At 43.8% G+C, this 16,311-nt stretch overlaps 1 protein-coding gene and 1 pseudogene across 3 annotated transcripts in view; both read right to left on the reverse strand.

Moving 5' to 3' along the window:
• Positions 1-6,353: 6,353 nt before the first annotated feature.
• Positions 6,354-6,591, reverse strand: LOC139264910 (U2 spliceosomal RNA; annotated as a pseudogene).
• Positions 6,592-10,912: 4,321 nt separating this feature from the next.
• The window catches only part of LOC139264313 (catenin delta-2-like), a 1,401,072-nt gene continuing 1,395,673 nt past the window's right edge, over positions 10,913-16,311 (reverse strand). For all 3 annotated transcript variants that reach the window (XM_070880575.1, XM_070880576.1, XM_070880577.1), the window contains 2 exons: positions 13,143-13,219; positions 10,913-11,414 (listed from right to left, as the gene is read on the reverse strand). In XM_070880575.1, the coding sequence (XP_070736676.1) occupies positions 11,154-11,414; positions 13,143-13,219 (338 nt within the window). In that variant the 3' untranslated portion in view covers positions 10,913-11,153. The remainder of the gene's footprint in view (positions 11,415-13,142; positions 13,220-16,311) is intronic.

A 16,311-nucleotide genomic window follows, 5' to 3' on the forward strand; every position in this document is an offset into this window, starting at 1 on the left:
ATATACGGGGACCTAACGCCAGCTTGAGGCCTCCACTGCAAGACTGGTATACCCTGAGGCTGCACTCAGGAAAACCAGGCCTTGGGACAGCCTGCGACCAACAAGATACATTTTTGAAATATTTACCTGAATGTGAAGCTGGGAAGAGCAGGAGTGCCCCACCTGACCCCACATCTAAACAAAGTGGGCTTCCGCCGGCCACACCCAATCATTTCTCCCCAACTCCCCTGGTGCAAATGATTCCTCCCAAACTCCCTGACCTCCAATCACCCAGCCTTTGTTTCTTCTTGTCCCACCCCGGCCCGTTTCTCTCCAACCCCCAGCCTTTTTCCTTCATTTACCTGAGGATAGCTGCTCGCGTTGCTGTGGCCCAATCTTTATTGACTCTTTGCTGGCTGGCTGTTCATCCCACGCTGGTTTGATGGATATTAGTCCCAAGGCCCAACATCAGGGGCGTCTCGAGCCTCAAAATTCACCTGCGCACCCCCCATCCCTCCACACGCACTCAAGAATGCCTCACCTGAATTTATAACCCCGTTATTTTTTTAATAGGTTTGTCTATTTAAAAACAATTAAACAGGACAGATAAAGTCTGTGTTTTAAACCTGTGGCTCAGTTTATGACTTACATTGGCCCCCAGTCTGGCAACACCTCAATTTTAAAATTCTCATCTTTGTTTTCATTTCCCTCCGTGCTTTGCCCTATCTCTGTAAACTCCTCCAGCCTTACAACCAACGTTCCCACTAAGCCGTGCAGCTGTCTGCTGGTCCCGCACAGCCCGGGACCGGTTTTCCAATGTTAAATTTCACGCATTTGCAAAATTGTGAATGGACCGCGCAGCTCCTTAAAGGGCCAGTGCACGCCAAAAGAAATTCAGGGGAACATTGCCTACAACCCAAGAAGTGGCTGCAGAGATAGTGGATGCAATGGTTGTAATCTACCAAAATGTCCTGGATTCTGGAGAGGTCCCAGCGGATTGGAAATCCTCAAATGTAATGCCCCTATTTAAAAAAGGAGGCAGACAGAAAGCAAGAAACTAAAGACCAGTTAGCCTAACATCTATCGTTGGAAAAATGCTGGAGTCCATAATTAAGGAAGCAGAAATAGGACATTTGGAGAAGCATAATTGAATCAAGCAGAGTCAGCATGGTTTTATGAAAAGGAAATCATGACTGACAAATTTGCTGAAGTTCTTTGAGGATGTAACGTGCAGGGTGAATAAGGGGGAACCAGTGGATGTCGTATATTTGGATTTCCAGAAGACATTCGATAAGGTGCCACATAAAAGGTTGCTGCACAAGATAAAAGTTCACGGGGTTGGGGGTAATATATTATAGTATGGATAGAGGATTGGCTAACTAACAGAAAACAGAGAGTCAGGATAAATGGGTCACTTTCCGGTTGGCAAACTAACGAGTGGGGTGCCGCAGGGATCGGTGCTGGGGCCTCAACTGTTTACAATCTATATTAATGACTTGGATGAAGGGACCGAGTTTAATGTAGCCAAGTTTGCTGATGGTATGTTGATCTTCATAGCGAAGGGATTTGAGTACAGGGGCAGGGAGGTGTTGCTACAGTTGTACAGGGCCTTGGTGAGGCCACACTTGGAGTATTGCGTACAGTTTTGGTCTCCTAACTTGAGGAAGGACATTCTTGCTATTGAGGGAGTGCAGCGAAGGTTCACCAGACTGATTCCTGAGATGGCAGGACTGACATATCAAGAAAGACTGGATCAACTGGGCTTGTATTCACTGGAGTTCAGAAGAATGAGAGGGGATCTCATAGAAATGTTTAAAATTCTGACGGGTTTAGACAGGTTAGATGCAGGAAGAATGTTCCCAATGTTGGGGAAGTCCAGAACCAGGGGTCACAGTCTAAGGATAAGGGATAAGCCATTTAGGACTGAGATGAGGAGAAACTTCTTCACCCAGAGAGTGGTGAACCTGTGGAATTCTCTACCACAGAAAGTTGTTGAGGCCAATTTACTAAATATATTCAAAAAGGAGTTAGATGTAGTCCTTACTACTAGGGGGATCAAGAGGTATGGCAAGAAAGCAGGAATGGGGTACTGAAGTTGCATGTTCAGCCATGAACTCATTGAATGGCAGTGCAGGCTCGAAGGGACGAATGGCCTACTCTTGCACCTATTTTTTATGTTTCTATGATACAAAGATGGGCAGGAAAGCAAATTGTGAGGAGGACACAAAAAATATGCAAAGGGATATAGACAGGCTAAGTGAGTGATCAAAATTTGGCAGATGGAGTATAATGTGGGAAAATGTGAGGTTATTCACTTCGGTAGGAAAAGTAAAAAAACTAATTATAATTTAAATGGAGAAAAATTGCAAAGTTTTGCAGTACAGAGGGACCTGGGCGTCCTTGTGCATGAAACAGAAAAGTTAGTAATCAGGTGCAGCAAGTAATCAGGAAGGCAAATGGAATATTGGTCTTTATTACAAGGGGGATAGAATATAAAAGCAGAGAAGTCCTGCTACAACTGAGGCCACACCTAGAGTACTGCGTACAGTTTTGGTCTCCGTATTTAAGGAAGGATATACTTGCATTGGAGGCTGTTTAGAGAAGGCTCACTAGGTTGATTCTGGAGGTGAGGGGGTTGACTTATGAAGATAGGTTGAGTAGGTTGGGCCTATATACATTGGAGTTCAGAAGAATGAAAGGTGATCTTACCGAAACATACAAGATAATGATGGGGCTCTACAAGGTGGATGCAGAGATGATATTTCCACTCACGGGGAAAACTAAAACTACGGGACATAGGGCCCGAACTTAGTGGCCTTACCGCCCATTGCGGCCGAGTTTGTTGGGCGGTCTCCTTTTGGTGCCATTTTCGTGGAGGTCTCCCACCAGTGGGAGGTGAGTCGAGTACCGCTGGGAACCGCCCGCTGACGGCTGTTGGTGAGCAAGTCGTGTAAGTGACCACCCGCCTGCCAAATTGCCAGATTGGTGTGGGTGGGTGTCAGTGGCAGCAGGGAGAAGGACCGCTGTGTGGAGGCAGGTCTAACCCCAACGGTAAGTAAGAAGACCTGCAAAAAAAAGTTAGTGAACTTTTTTTTTTATTTCAGTGATTTATGAGTTTGGTACAGAGATGGGACCCTTGAAGGTGTTCGTGTTATTTTTGTGAACATTTTTATTTCAAAAAGTGTTTCCCCCCCTCCCTTGGCCCAACTCAATCCTCGGCGGCACTTTGGTGAGGATCACATTTGCTGCTGAGATTGGGAGCTCCTGCCCACTGCCGCCCAGATTGATGGTGTAAGTTGTTATTTTGTCACAGGGCAGCACTGGCACATCTTTTAAAGGAATAGGTTGCGCGACGGCTTGGGGCGCTACCGTGGCAACGTCTCCCCTAACTCTCGTACAATTTTGCGAGAGCCAGTAGCGGCCCCCTCCCCCCACCCCAGACGAAAATGGTTTTGCGACCCATTAGTGCCCCCTGGAGGTGCTAACGTGCAGCGCAAAACAGAGAAATTTCGACCTCTAAGTGTCCAAATAGGTTAGAGGAACAGAGCGATCTGGGGGTATATATACACATAACTTAAAAGTAGAAATGCAGGTAAAAGCACCATAAAAAAGACAAAGCAGGTAATAACACCATAAAAAAGGCAAATTGGTGTTAATCCCAATTTTTAAAAGGGATAAAATTGAAAAACAGTGAAGTTATGTTAAACTTGTATAGAACCTTGGTTAGACCACACTTGGAGAACCGTGAAAAGTTCTGATCACTATATTATAAAAAAGATAAAGAGGCAATGGAAAGCTGTAAAGAAAATGCACTAGAATGATGCCAAAACTGAGAGATTATACCTATCAGGAAAGATTGAACAGCTTGAGGTTCTTTTCTCTAGAAAAGCACAGACGGAAGGGTAACCTGCTAGAGATCTTTTTAAGATTATGTAAGCGTTTAGTAGGGTAGACGTAGAGAAGATGTTTCCACTTGCGGGCACAACCAGAACTAAGGGCCGTAAATATAAGGTAGGCACTAATAAATCCAATAGGGAATTAAGGAGAAACTTCTTAACCCAGAGAGTGGTTAGAATGTGGAATTCGTTAGCACAAGGAGTAGTTGAGGCAATTGGCATAGATGCATTTTAGGGGAAGCTGGATAACCACATAATGGAGAAAGGAATAGAAAGATATGTTGATGGAATTAGATGGGAGAAGGCTCATGTAGAACATGAACACCAGGATGGACCAGTTGGATTCTGTTAAAAACAGATTATCTGGTGATCATCACTTTGCTGTTCGTAGGACCTTGCTGTGTGCAAATTGGATGCCGTGTTTTTTACATTACAAAAGTGATGACACTTTTTAAAAAAATACTTAATTGGGAGCTTGGGATGCCCCAAGGTTGTGAAAGGTGCTGTAAAAATGCAAGTTTGTTCTTTTTTTCCCAATGAGGAAAATTCTATTACCTGATGCAACAAAATATCAGGTATACCTTGTGAAAGTAAGACCTTAACTTTAATGTGTGTCGAACAGGTGCATTGTTCATCAAATTCCTTTCCCCTTCCCTTTAACCTTATTCATTCTACCGTCTTTGGCTGCGTTGGGATCTGGTAACCATAGACAATGTGCTAAACCACTGTACCATCCAGCCCCCGATAGAGTTTTCCAGAGATTATTTTGCATTTTATCAGATTATTCAATACCCCACATCTATTACAGGAGCATATTAATAGCATTATCTTAACTACCAGTCAGTCTCCTTTCATGTTGTGTTCATTAGGCTCAATTGATGGGACAGTTTAGTCCATGTTTATCTATTTATTCTATTTGTGTTGCAAATGAGTTCTTGCTAACAGAATAGTGCTTACAAAGATTAACTACTTACCATGTAACAAGATAGGTATATAAATGGTATGATTATGTATCAATGGATTTTCATTATTGTTTTCCAAAGACATATCCCAAGGTGATTTCCTCTGTGTGCAGTGAAATTGCAAATCTGTTCCTAGAATTATAGAATTGTACAGCACACAAGGTGGCCATTCGGTCCAGTGTGCCTGGCTCTTTAAAAGAATTATCCAATTAGTCCCACTCCCCTGCTCTTTCCTCATAAAATTGAAAGTTTGCAGGGCTGAGGTATATATCCAATTCCCTTTTGAAAGTTACTATTGAATCTACTTCTAGGTACACATCACTAAAAACTAGATGTAGGTACAAAATGCAATAAAAAATATGCTGGAACGTTCACCTTTAAGTCAATGGGGCTGGGATATAAAGGAGAGGTAGTTACACTTCAACTGTATAGAGCCTTGGTCAAGCCCCATCTGGAGAACTGTGTTCAGTTCTGGGCACTGAACCTCAAGAAGGGTATAATGGTCTTGGAGGAAGTGCAACACAGATTCACCAGAATTTGCATGGTATGCTTAAATAAGATCAGTCATCTGTCGTAATTAAGAAACTGATGACTAAAGCAGAACATGGCTGTGATACTGAAAAGTAACTGCAGCCGTCTAAAGACTCCACTAGGGTAATAGAATACTAATAAAAAGCAATATTCCAGGAGAGGAAAAAAAGAATGATTGATGGTTATGTATGAAATGATTTATACGAAGTCACATATATTGCAATGCTAATCGCCAGATTATAGGGGGATCATCTGTGATTAAACTGGCTTGTGGCATTTGAAATGATCAGAGTATCAGGTAGTATTCATTTCCAACAATAAATCAGTTGAGCTCTTTCTACAGTGGAATGATCTATAAACAGCTGTGGATGGCTTTAAAGACTAACAAGATTTGATCCTTTACACGTGCGTTTGAATTGACATTTGACGTTCTGTAAGGTGATAAAGTGTTGTCAGGAACCATTGATAAATCTTACAATGATCTACTTTCAAGCAGAGGCCAGAATCATAAATCTCAAATCGACCAGTTATCCGTCTCCTCCTTGCCAGCCTCGTTTTAAAGCAGGATTATCACGCAATGGAACATTGCACAGAATGTTAAGTGACAAGAGAGACAATATAATGGAGCAGTAAATATAATCGTTTAAACAGGAGACTTTGAAATAAAATCAGACAATGCAGGTCCGGCAACAACTGTGGAGAGAATAGCTAAGTTGCCATTTCGGATGCAAATCCTTTATTAGAATGGAAGATATTACCAACAAACAGCATTTAAAAAGGAATGAAAAGAAAGAACTTGCATTTATATAGCACTTTTCATGACTTGAGGAAATCCCAACTTGCTTTACAGCCAATGAAAGTGTAGTCATTTTTTTTTTAATTCGTTGCCAATCTTTCCAATTCTTTGTCAAATCACAAACGCCAGAGGTCACCTTGCACACATCAAGGATCACTCTGCGCCAATGCTCTTAGCCAAAAGGCCTAGAGCCACTGCACCGTTCCTGGAAGTACTGCAATACCAGGTTCGTGCCATGGAGGTGGATGGGTCAGGCCCCCCACACACCTCCGTGGAGGTGGATGAGTCAAGCCACCCCACCCACCTCCTATTTCCAAAAAGCATAGGAGAACCACCTTCCTGATCCAGGGAGAACCACGTTGGGGTCATGGTTACTCCCCTGTCAGGTCAGTTACGCATGATCTTAGCCAAAAGGCCGAGAGTGTAGTCATTGTTATGATGTAGGAAACACAGCAGCCAATTTGTGTACAGCAAGGTGCCACAAACAGTAATGTGATAATGACCAGATAATCTTTTTAAGTGATGTTGGTTGAGGGATAAATGATGGCCAGGGCACCAGAAAGAACTCCCATGCTCTTCTTCAGAATATTTCTGTGGGATCTTTTATGTGCATCCGAAAGACAGCAGCTCCAACAGTGCAAGACTCCCTCAGTACTGCACTGAAGTGTCAGCATAGGTGATGTATTCAAGACTAGGAGTGGGGCTTGAACCCACAACCTTCTGACTCAGAGGCGAGAATGCTACCATTGAGTCAAAGCTGACAGTGGAAATGCTTATAAATCTTACAGCTAAAGATCGTGGAAAGAAACCGTCTGATGTGGAGTTAAATGCTGTCGCACAACTATTTCACAGCGACCCACTATTCCAAAACCTAATGGTCAGTTGGAGGTCTTAAATCACACACAGAGCAAATCCCCCTTTTTTATTCACTGCCAGCATATTAATTCGATGAATTTGCTGCTAGTCAATCCTTATTATATGGCACGGTTGATAAGTGCTGAGCTCTAAACAGCCTTTTTAATGGGAATATTACAAGGAATGTAAGACGATCACTATTTGAGATTTGAAAATATTCTCCTTGGGAGGTCAAACTTGACTGACATCAATGGAAGTAAAAATCTGGAGAAATGGAAAACGGGCTGCGGACTTGCGATCACCCGTTTTACATTATGGCACAAAATCAGATTTACCCCGTTACGTGCTAACATGCCAGTATCCCGAAAACTCCACAGCTCACAGAATTGCACAGGTGTATGCGGTACATGATAAATGGTTCGTAGTGTTGAAAGTTATAAGTACCTACTATTTCTGGTATGTTACTGTGACATCCTGCAATTACTAACCGTATGTAGAGTTTCCGCGTTGGGCACATTTGTCAATCTGGCCGCAAATTGCGCTTGAAATTACACTGTTTTCCCGAAGTGAATTTACGGTTCCTCGTTTCCGCCCAAACCGATTTACATAATCACAAACATCAAACCTTCCATGAACCAGCACAATTGGGCAGCGCAATAGAATGTAATTGTTTATTTTATTTTCCTTGCATTAAAAAATATTCACTGATGTATTTAAAGGCGGTAAACTGGTGCAGTTGTATTAATACATCTGAAAATGGGTTTATCACAAAAAATTAAGCATTTTTAATAAGTGTTTAGTCCACCACGTGGTTTTAAATCACTGAACATGACTTAAAAAATTATACTAAACTATTTACTAGTTTCATTAGTGTCCTTCAGATATTGCCCCAGGATCCTCAATTCTTAGTAAATTACATTTTTTTTAATTATTTAAATTTTTTTTATAACGTGCTGACGAGTGCCTTTGCGCCCCCAAAAAGCTTAATTTCGACAGCCGCTGAATGGCCGCAATCGGCGGAAACTTGACATGCTAAATTATTTCAATCTGTGGGTGTGACCAGTTTTGTGGGCCGGCTTCCAGCACAATGTTTTTTTAAGCCCGTTGTAAAGATCGTGGAAACGCGATTTATGCTTGACATAACTTGCGGTGAAAATTCTGTGATCTTTTACGCTTGGTTTGGCCACTGAGAAGCGAATTGCTATCGGAAACCTATATAATCGCAAATCACATGATGATCCTGCAACATCGAGTCATATTACCCAAGGCGCTGTGATACCTTTGACCGCAACACTACATGGATACAATTTACTGTGCGCCTCTGAATTTTCAAAAGCCGTTATGTATCAGGGAACACTAAGACACTTGGCAGTGACGCACTACTTAAAGAAACTTTTTTGGACAGTTTTTTAAATTTTTTAATAGCATCATTTATTATCTTTTTTTTTAATCACATCACCCAGCTTCTTTCCGACTGCGGTTTAAAGGCTACGTAACCCAGTATGCTGTTTACCCTTATATTTTTTTGTTCGTTGTTGACAAAACACACTGTAAAAAGCATTTAACAAATTTAAATCTTGTCTATCTACATCTACAAACTGTCAGCAGGACAATTAGCTAGCCATCAATTTCAGAGTATTTTTCCTACAATTAAAATTCGAAGTGTCTTTTTTTTAATTGTTTTTTTCCTCTCATTTGGCACCAATGAGTACTGCTACACTATTATTCCCGAAAACAAAGTTGCTTTAAAGCGAGCAGTATCCCTTTTATGTTTGCCAACACAGGTAATTTTAAACCTCAGCAAAACACAGCATAGCTTTTTTAAGGCCAATATTCGGTGCCCCTCGACATACAACGCAGATCTTTGAAAGAAAGGTTCCGGTTTGTGTGGAGCGCAGCACAGCACTTTAAATATAATAAATTGCATGGTCATGAGTCGGTACTTCAATCCCAACTGCACTGAAAAGGGACTGAAACTTTTCATAAGCCCAGAAGTTCTGTGGTTTGGGCATACACATCAAGATGTGCTCATTAAAGAAAGGAGGCTCATTTTAACCAAACCCGCCCGTCGAGAAACCCATGAGATTGGGTACAACGCTGGTTTTACCCCCTCCCCCTGCCCGATTTTACCCTCCATTGAAGTCAATGAGTAATATTGGGCAGGGTGTGAAAGTCATTGGGGGCTAGAAATTATTTGGCTTAGTGTCAACATTAGCGCCCGAGAGGGGGCGCTAATGGGCCGCTAAGCACCTACCGCCCAAGCGAATACGATGACAACCTGCCGCTGCACACTCTAGCACCACCCATTTGGTGACGTCACATGTGTGCAATGCCCTTTTAGTGCCGCATTCACCAATTTGACTGATTTCGCCCGCCGTAGCACCTGGCTACCGACAAGGAAATCAGGTGCTGCAAAGAGGATCCTGGGGCAATATCTGAAGGACTGACCAGGTAAGTGTTCTGATTGCACTTTATTTACAGTTACTTACCTTTTCGACCTCTAGACTGTTGCGAACACTTCTTCCATTTCCTTGCAGTTTTTGCCTGGTCCACCTCACCTCCCCTTTAGGTGCTAGGATGCCGTATCCTAGCGCCACAACTTCAGTAGCATTCCTGCGCTACCACCCAGTTAGCACCCTAAGAGAAGTGTGGGACGCTTCAGTTAGCGCTGCACTCCCCTCTTGGGGGTGTTAAAAATGAATATCCCGTTTGGAGGTGGTAATCGCCCATCGCTAAAGTTAGCGACTGGTCGATGTCACCGCCTATACTGATCTTTAGTCCAATGAGTAATATTGGGCGGGGTGTGAAAGTCAATGAGTAATATTGGGCGGGGTGTAAAACCAGCGTTCCACCCAATCCCATTGGTTTCCCGCCCGGCGAGTGAGGCTAAAATTACCGATCTAGCATTTCTCTTTTGAAAGTTCAGTGTGCTTCAGGCCAGAAAAGGGATACTGCGGATTAATATGAACAGACTTTATGGCACATCGGAACCATTGTTGACTTTGTATCAAGAGAAAGAAACATGGAAAAAAAAGACTTTTTTTCTTTTTTTTTCCTCGATTTTTTTTTTACAAACATGGATGACAACTTCATTTATTTACTGTTAACACTGTATCATCATAAACAAAACCGGTATAAATGAAAAATTGTCTTCAAATATCTACATCTAAAACTGTAGGCAGTGAAAGAGAGAGAGAGCGTCTCATCAGATGAGCTTGTGGAATGATGCTCGTAATATCAGCGATTGATGGGGTTTTCTGTTAGTGACCACACAAACAAATTCACATACCAGAACAAACAATACTGCTAAATACTTCCTTCAGTTAGTTACTTCATAAAAAAAGAAAGCTCGGAAATTCACACATCTGGTCAAACTCGCTTAACACATTTTTTTTTGTCCGTAATTAAAACAGTATTAAGAACAAGAGATGGAAGGAGTACTTTGGCATTGCTGTAATGGACACAATGCTCTCATTGATCGGTAATGTACATCCAATACTTCACAACAAAGCATTAAAACATAAAAAAGAACCCAAGGCGGCGGCGAGAGAAATGGTCTTGCTGTACAGAAGAAAACCCGACTGCAAACTACAAGCTGTGACACACAATCAAATGAGAATGTTTGTTTTCAAGAGTTGACAGACTGTCCCCGTAACAAGTGTAAACACATTCAGGTTCTTGTGCTTGACCTTTGACCTGGCCTCTCCAACTTCCTTCCTATCGCTTTCAACCACTTTCCATCAGCAACTTTAATTCCTACCCACAATGCCATTTTCTTTGCACGCTTTTAATGTTCTTCTTTCCCCACCATCCCTCTTCTCTGGATGCACAACAGGAATTTTAGTCCTTCCCCCCACCCCCCTCCCCCCATCCCCGCCGCCCTTTGGCGAGCAAATCTTCCATTTCCTTCGTATGAGCTGAATGTCACTTGCATTTCTCTCAGTACTTATCCATCTGACCGCCATCTGCCATGATTTACCCGATGACTGTCCTACGGAACAGACCACTGACAGACTAAGACTTGCTGAAAAATGTCTTGTGGTATTCATGCACATGCACAGTTCCCAGGGTCTTGTATTATTATATTGTTCTTGTGTATCTGCGGCTTCTGCTCAGACCCAAGAGGTCAAATGCTTAGACCCAGGAGTCGGGTGAGGCTGGGTAATGGCTCGTCTCGTAGTTTAACTCACTATAGGGACGAGCAGCAGAATAGAAATCGACATAATTGCCTGTTGACTTCAGGCCGAGATGCATGTTGTATTCACTGGCCGCTGGGCGACTGTGCACTTGATCCTCAAAGAAAGTGTCATCGTAATTTCCTGTAGAGTTTTGATAGGGCTGATAGGTGTCGTAGTCTTTCCTACTGGGTTCCTGTGCAACAGGTTGTGATGAAACCTGTAGCGAAGAGGAAATAGGCCATGATTCTCGGTTTCTTTTAACAACAACAACAACAACTTGTATATAGCGCCTTTAACGATTGTCCCAAGGAGCTTCACAGTAGCAAAGAAATTTGACACCGAGCCACATAAGGAGATATTATGACAGGTGACCAAAAGCTGAGTCAAAGAGGTAGGTTTTAATGAGCATCTGAAACAAGGTAAGAGAGGTAGAGAAACGGAGAGGTTTATTGCGGGAATTTCAGAGCTTAAGGCCTAGGCAGCTGAAGGCATGGCTGTCAATGGTGAAGCGATTAAAATTGGGGATTGCAAAAGACCAGAATTGGAGGAGTCCTGGAGGGTTGTAGGGCCGGAGGAAGTTACTGAAATAGGGAGGGGCAAGGCCTTGGAGAGATTTGAAAACAAGAATGAGAATTTTAATAATGAGGCATTGCTCAACTGGGAGCCAGTATAGGTCTGCATAGGGGTGATGGGTGAATGCAACTTGGTGCAAGTTAGGAGTTTTGGATGAGCTTAAGTTTATGGAGGGTGGAAGATGGGAGGCCGGCCAGACGTGCGTTGCAATAATCAAGTCTCCAGGTAACAAAGGTGTGGACGAGGGTTTCAGCAGCAGATGAGCAAAGGCAGAGGCGGAGTTATGGAGGTGGAAGTAGGCGGTCTTAATGACAGCACGGATATGTGGTCAGAAGCTCATCTCGGGGTCAAATATGACACAAAGGTTGGGTATGGTCTGTTTCAGCCTCAGACAGTTGCCAGGGAGAGGGATGGAGCTAGTGGCTAGGGAATGGAGTTTGTGGCGGGGACTGCGACAATGGCTTCGATCTTCCCAGTATTTAGTTGGAGGAAATTTCTGCTCATCCAGTACTGGATGTCAAGACAAGCAGTCTGACAATTCAGAGACAGTGGTGGGGTCGAGAGAGGTGGTGGTGAGGTAAAGCACATACCTCCAGGTCTCTCTGTTCCTGCATCCACTTTAGAATTGTAATCTTTAGTTTATATTGCATCTCCTCATTCTTCCTACCATTCCCATAAGCTGATCCCCGACATATGGGAATTGCCTGGGCACAGCACACAGATGGAAATCAAGTACACTTGCTCAGGTGCGATCTTCCTCATCCAATTTTCCTCTCTGTGCTGTGCCCCTGCTATCCAATGCAGCCAGGAAAGCTTGACCCTGTGTCTGTTTCATTGTACTAGGCCTCTGCTTTAGTGAATTAAAAACTTTTATTGAGACAAAATTGGTAACTCGACCATGTTGATCATACGCGACCCCCGGGATTTGGGATGGTGCCCATGCCCTATCCCATGGTCGGATGAGCGTTCCGCTCCGCTGACGGAGTGGGTCCCCCAGAATTTTGCCCCCCACCCCCAGCATTTGATAATGAACGAGCAAAATTAGCCCTTTTCTAAATGGGGCCGAGTTCTCGTTAAAAAAAAATGTCTGGTAGCGTTTTCTTTTTCCATTGGTTTGTAAATGCCATGTAATTCATTTTTAAACATGACATCATTGTAACAAGAAGGTTACCAAGGTTCATCTTCTCTCCAAATAAAGCAAGTAAAAAGTGCCAAACATTATTCTAATGGCAACTGCAGCCCGTTAAGTGTTGAAGTGAGACTAAGATATAGGAAAGGTAGTCTGATTCACTGCTGGACTCAAATATCATACAGCGACAGCTGGTGAAGGTCAAACACATCAATCAGATGTTCTCGAAAGTGTGTAACATACCTGGTTGTGCTTGATAGCTTCAACGGGAGTAGCATAGGAATTCCTGTAGCCTGATCCGGCTACGACAGAAAGTTGAGCTGTTCAAATAAAGAAAGAGACACAATTAAAATGGCTGAAAGTAAGGCTAAGGCTTGTCGTACAATAGGTCACATTGGCATTGGTAAGTTTTTTTACATAAGCAAATGTAATTGACCATTCAGCATAAACAAACCCTTATCTCCCCCTGAAGCCTGGCTTACTGCTGTAATCTCCAGGCCCCTTAAGCCCCAAGCACAATGTCATTTAAACACCACATCGTGATCAACCTTGGTGATGTACTAGAGACCGAGGCCCTTTGCCTTGATTTCTCACAAAAAAAAGAATTACTTCCAGGAGACCATACATTGACAATCTACCAACTGAAGTCTCATGTTAAGCAGCATGCCATTGCAGCTAATCCCATTGAAACGATGGCCCCGCCATTACTCTCCAACGCACCTGGGGAACATTCATTTTCCCAGCACAACAGAGGGGAGGAGTCCCATTGTGTTGAGTCTCCAGGGCACCATTATCTTTACATTACAGATAGGTGCTCCTGGGCCTGAGCCCAAAACAGATGCAAGCTAATCTCACTGCACCTGAACGAAGGCCATTTTCAGGGGCCCCGGTCGAACCATACTTTCTTTTGTATTTGATCTCAGGATGTGGGTGACAGGTCAAGGCTGGATTTATTGCCTATCCCTAGTTGCCTTGAGAAGGTGGCGGTGAGTATTCTTGAACCGCTGCAGTCCGTGCGGTGAAGATGCTCCCGCAACAGTGTTAGGTAGGGAATTCCAGGATATTGTCCCAGTGACAATGGAAGAACAGTGATTTATGTCCAAGTCAAGAGAGAAAGTTGGAGGTGAGAGTCTGAGAGGGAACAGGTAGCAAGGCAAGGGAGGCCACAAAGATAAGTACTCCCATTCTCTTCAAGCTTCTTAATGGATCTTTGGCCCTGGAGGCCTTTTAGCTCATTTTACAACAGCAGCCAGAAGGCTGTGAGGCCAACAGCACAGTCCCACAGTTGAAGGCCCCTGAGGCCTGCAGCTGTGCTTCTGTTCCTGTCTCTTGGAGTGCGAATGGCAGCAAGAGAATTAACATCTGGAGTGGGAAAGGCAGCAGAAAGCATCAACAGCTGGAGGGGCTGGCAGGAATGGGAGAGATACGTGAGGTACATTCAACTTTTACTGTAACCTTCTTAGTTAATATGGAAGCTTTGTGAGAGCGGTAGCAAGAACTTGTGCAGTAAAAACTGAATGCACCTCACGCACCTCCCCCACTCCTGATTTTCACGCCTCTCCCACTCCAGCTGGCTTTCTAGTTGCAGGTTCTGCCGCTGCCTCTCTTCCCCACTGCCTCTCTCCTCCCCTCCCCACCATCTCTCCGCTCCCCACCGAGGCGCCCCTCCCCACTCCTCTCTGCCTCTCCCCTCCCCACTGCCTCTCCCCTCCCCACCATATCTCCGCTCCCCACTGCATCACCCCTCCCCACTGCCTCTCCTCTCTCATCACTGCCTCTTCCCTTTCCCCCCTGCCTCGCCCCTTTCCCCTCCCCACCTCGCCCCTTTCCCCTCCCCACCATCTCTCCGCTCCCCACTACATTGCCGCTCCCCACTGTCTCTCCCCTTCCAATTCCCAATATTTCCTCTGCCGACTGTCCAGCTTGATGGATCATCTCCTATTGATGTCGCTTTAGCTCCTTTTTCACCTCCCATGAATTCCTCTTCTGCTCCTGATTCCTCTGTTCTGATTCTGCCCGGGAGACCAGTCCTCTTCTGCTGGTCCTTGCTCCCATATCATGCAGAACCAGGGTTTCCACCCACTTCAGCAGGTGGTGACTGTTTGTGGTTTGGCTGACTGGCCTTCCTGGCCAGTTATGGGTCCGCTACTCACTGGATAAATGCACTGAGCCTGTTTTGCATGCCTTCATTATCTGATCTGCTTTTCCACATCCTGAACGAGTAGGCCAAACATTATCTATGTATATGTCAAAAGTATTTAATGCCAGTGGAAATCTGATGAAATAGTTGGCTCTTTATTGATATTAACAGTTAAAAAGTCAGTTGAAAAAGTTCTATCTGGACTGGCTGCAGCTATTGACCTCAAGGTGGTCTCACACTGTTGAACTACATCCGGGTCATATCGGCCCACGTTTTACTGCAGATTCTGCACGACCCTCCATGTCAAATTGGTGCAACATGTGGCGTAACTGGCCCAAGAGACTTAACTTACCTGACAAATGCAGCCTAGACCATTTGCCTTCCTGAATAAAAGAGCAGAGCAAGGAAACTGGAAGGCAGAAGAGGTGGAGATATAACAGAGGAGGAAATTGTGTTTTGCTTTCTTAATTTTTTTTAAAGTCTCTTGTTGAAGGCCTTGAATTGGCTGAATATTCGCATATAGAGGGTGAAATCCACCTTAGGCGGTGATGCAAACCGGGCGATAACGAATCAGCAGACATTTTTTTTTCATCAACTTCAGCGGAAAGGAAAATCGGGTGGGGGAGTAAAACAGGCGGCCGATTCATTATCGCCCAGTTTGCATTACTACCCGAGCCTGATTTCACCCCCATTGCCCTAACAATAAGACAGGCTCGGCAAGCTGAGATCTCAAAGTGGCTCATAATGGACAGGTTAATTGGCGTTTCCAAAACAAGATCTTGAGCCAGAATAATGTGAGAAAGAAAAGGTGTACAAGTACATCAGCAAGTTACCAGGTGTTGCTGCAAATCATCCCTTAACATGTGAAGCGCAGTATGTCAACATTTTTAACAGGCCACTAAAGTTTGTGTTTAAAGACAATGATAAACTTAAACAAGATTAAAACAATGATGTATTCCTATGAATCTGAAAGGGAAATACTGTACCATAGAGCAGCTGGTAAGTTAGTCTAACAGTGACTCAAGTTCAAATCCCATTCCTTATTATTGCTAGGCATAGTTAATGTATGGGTACCAATACACTATAGGGATAAAAACACACTCTTAAGGTAACACATACTTTAAAGCTGATCATCTGAAATCATCATTTCAAATTGCTCCCACTCCCAAGGTGTCAGCTGTGGCTCAGTGGGTAGCACTCCAGAGACATGAACACATCATCTATTTTGATACTTACGCTTTGTACTAAGGGAATGCTGCACCGTTGGAGGTG

This window comes from Pristiophorus japonicus, chromosome 5 (assembly GCF_044704955.1).
Source record: "Pristiophorus japonicus isolate sPriJap1 chromosome 5, sPriJap1.hap1, whole genome shotgun sequence".
Taxonomy (NCBI): Eukaryota; Metazoa; Chordata; class Chondrichthyes; family Pristiophoridae; genus Pristiophorus; species Pristiophorus japonicus.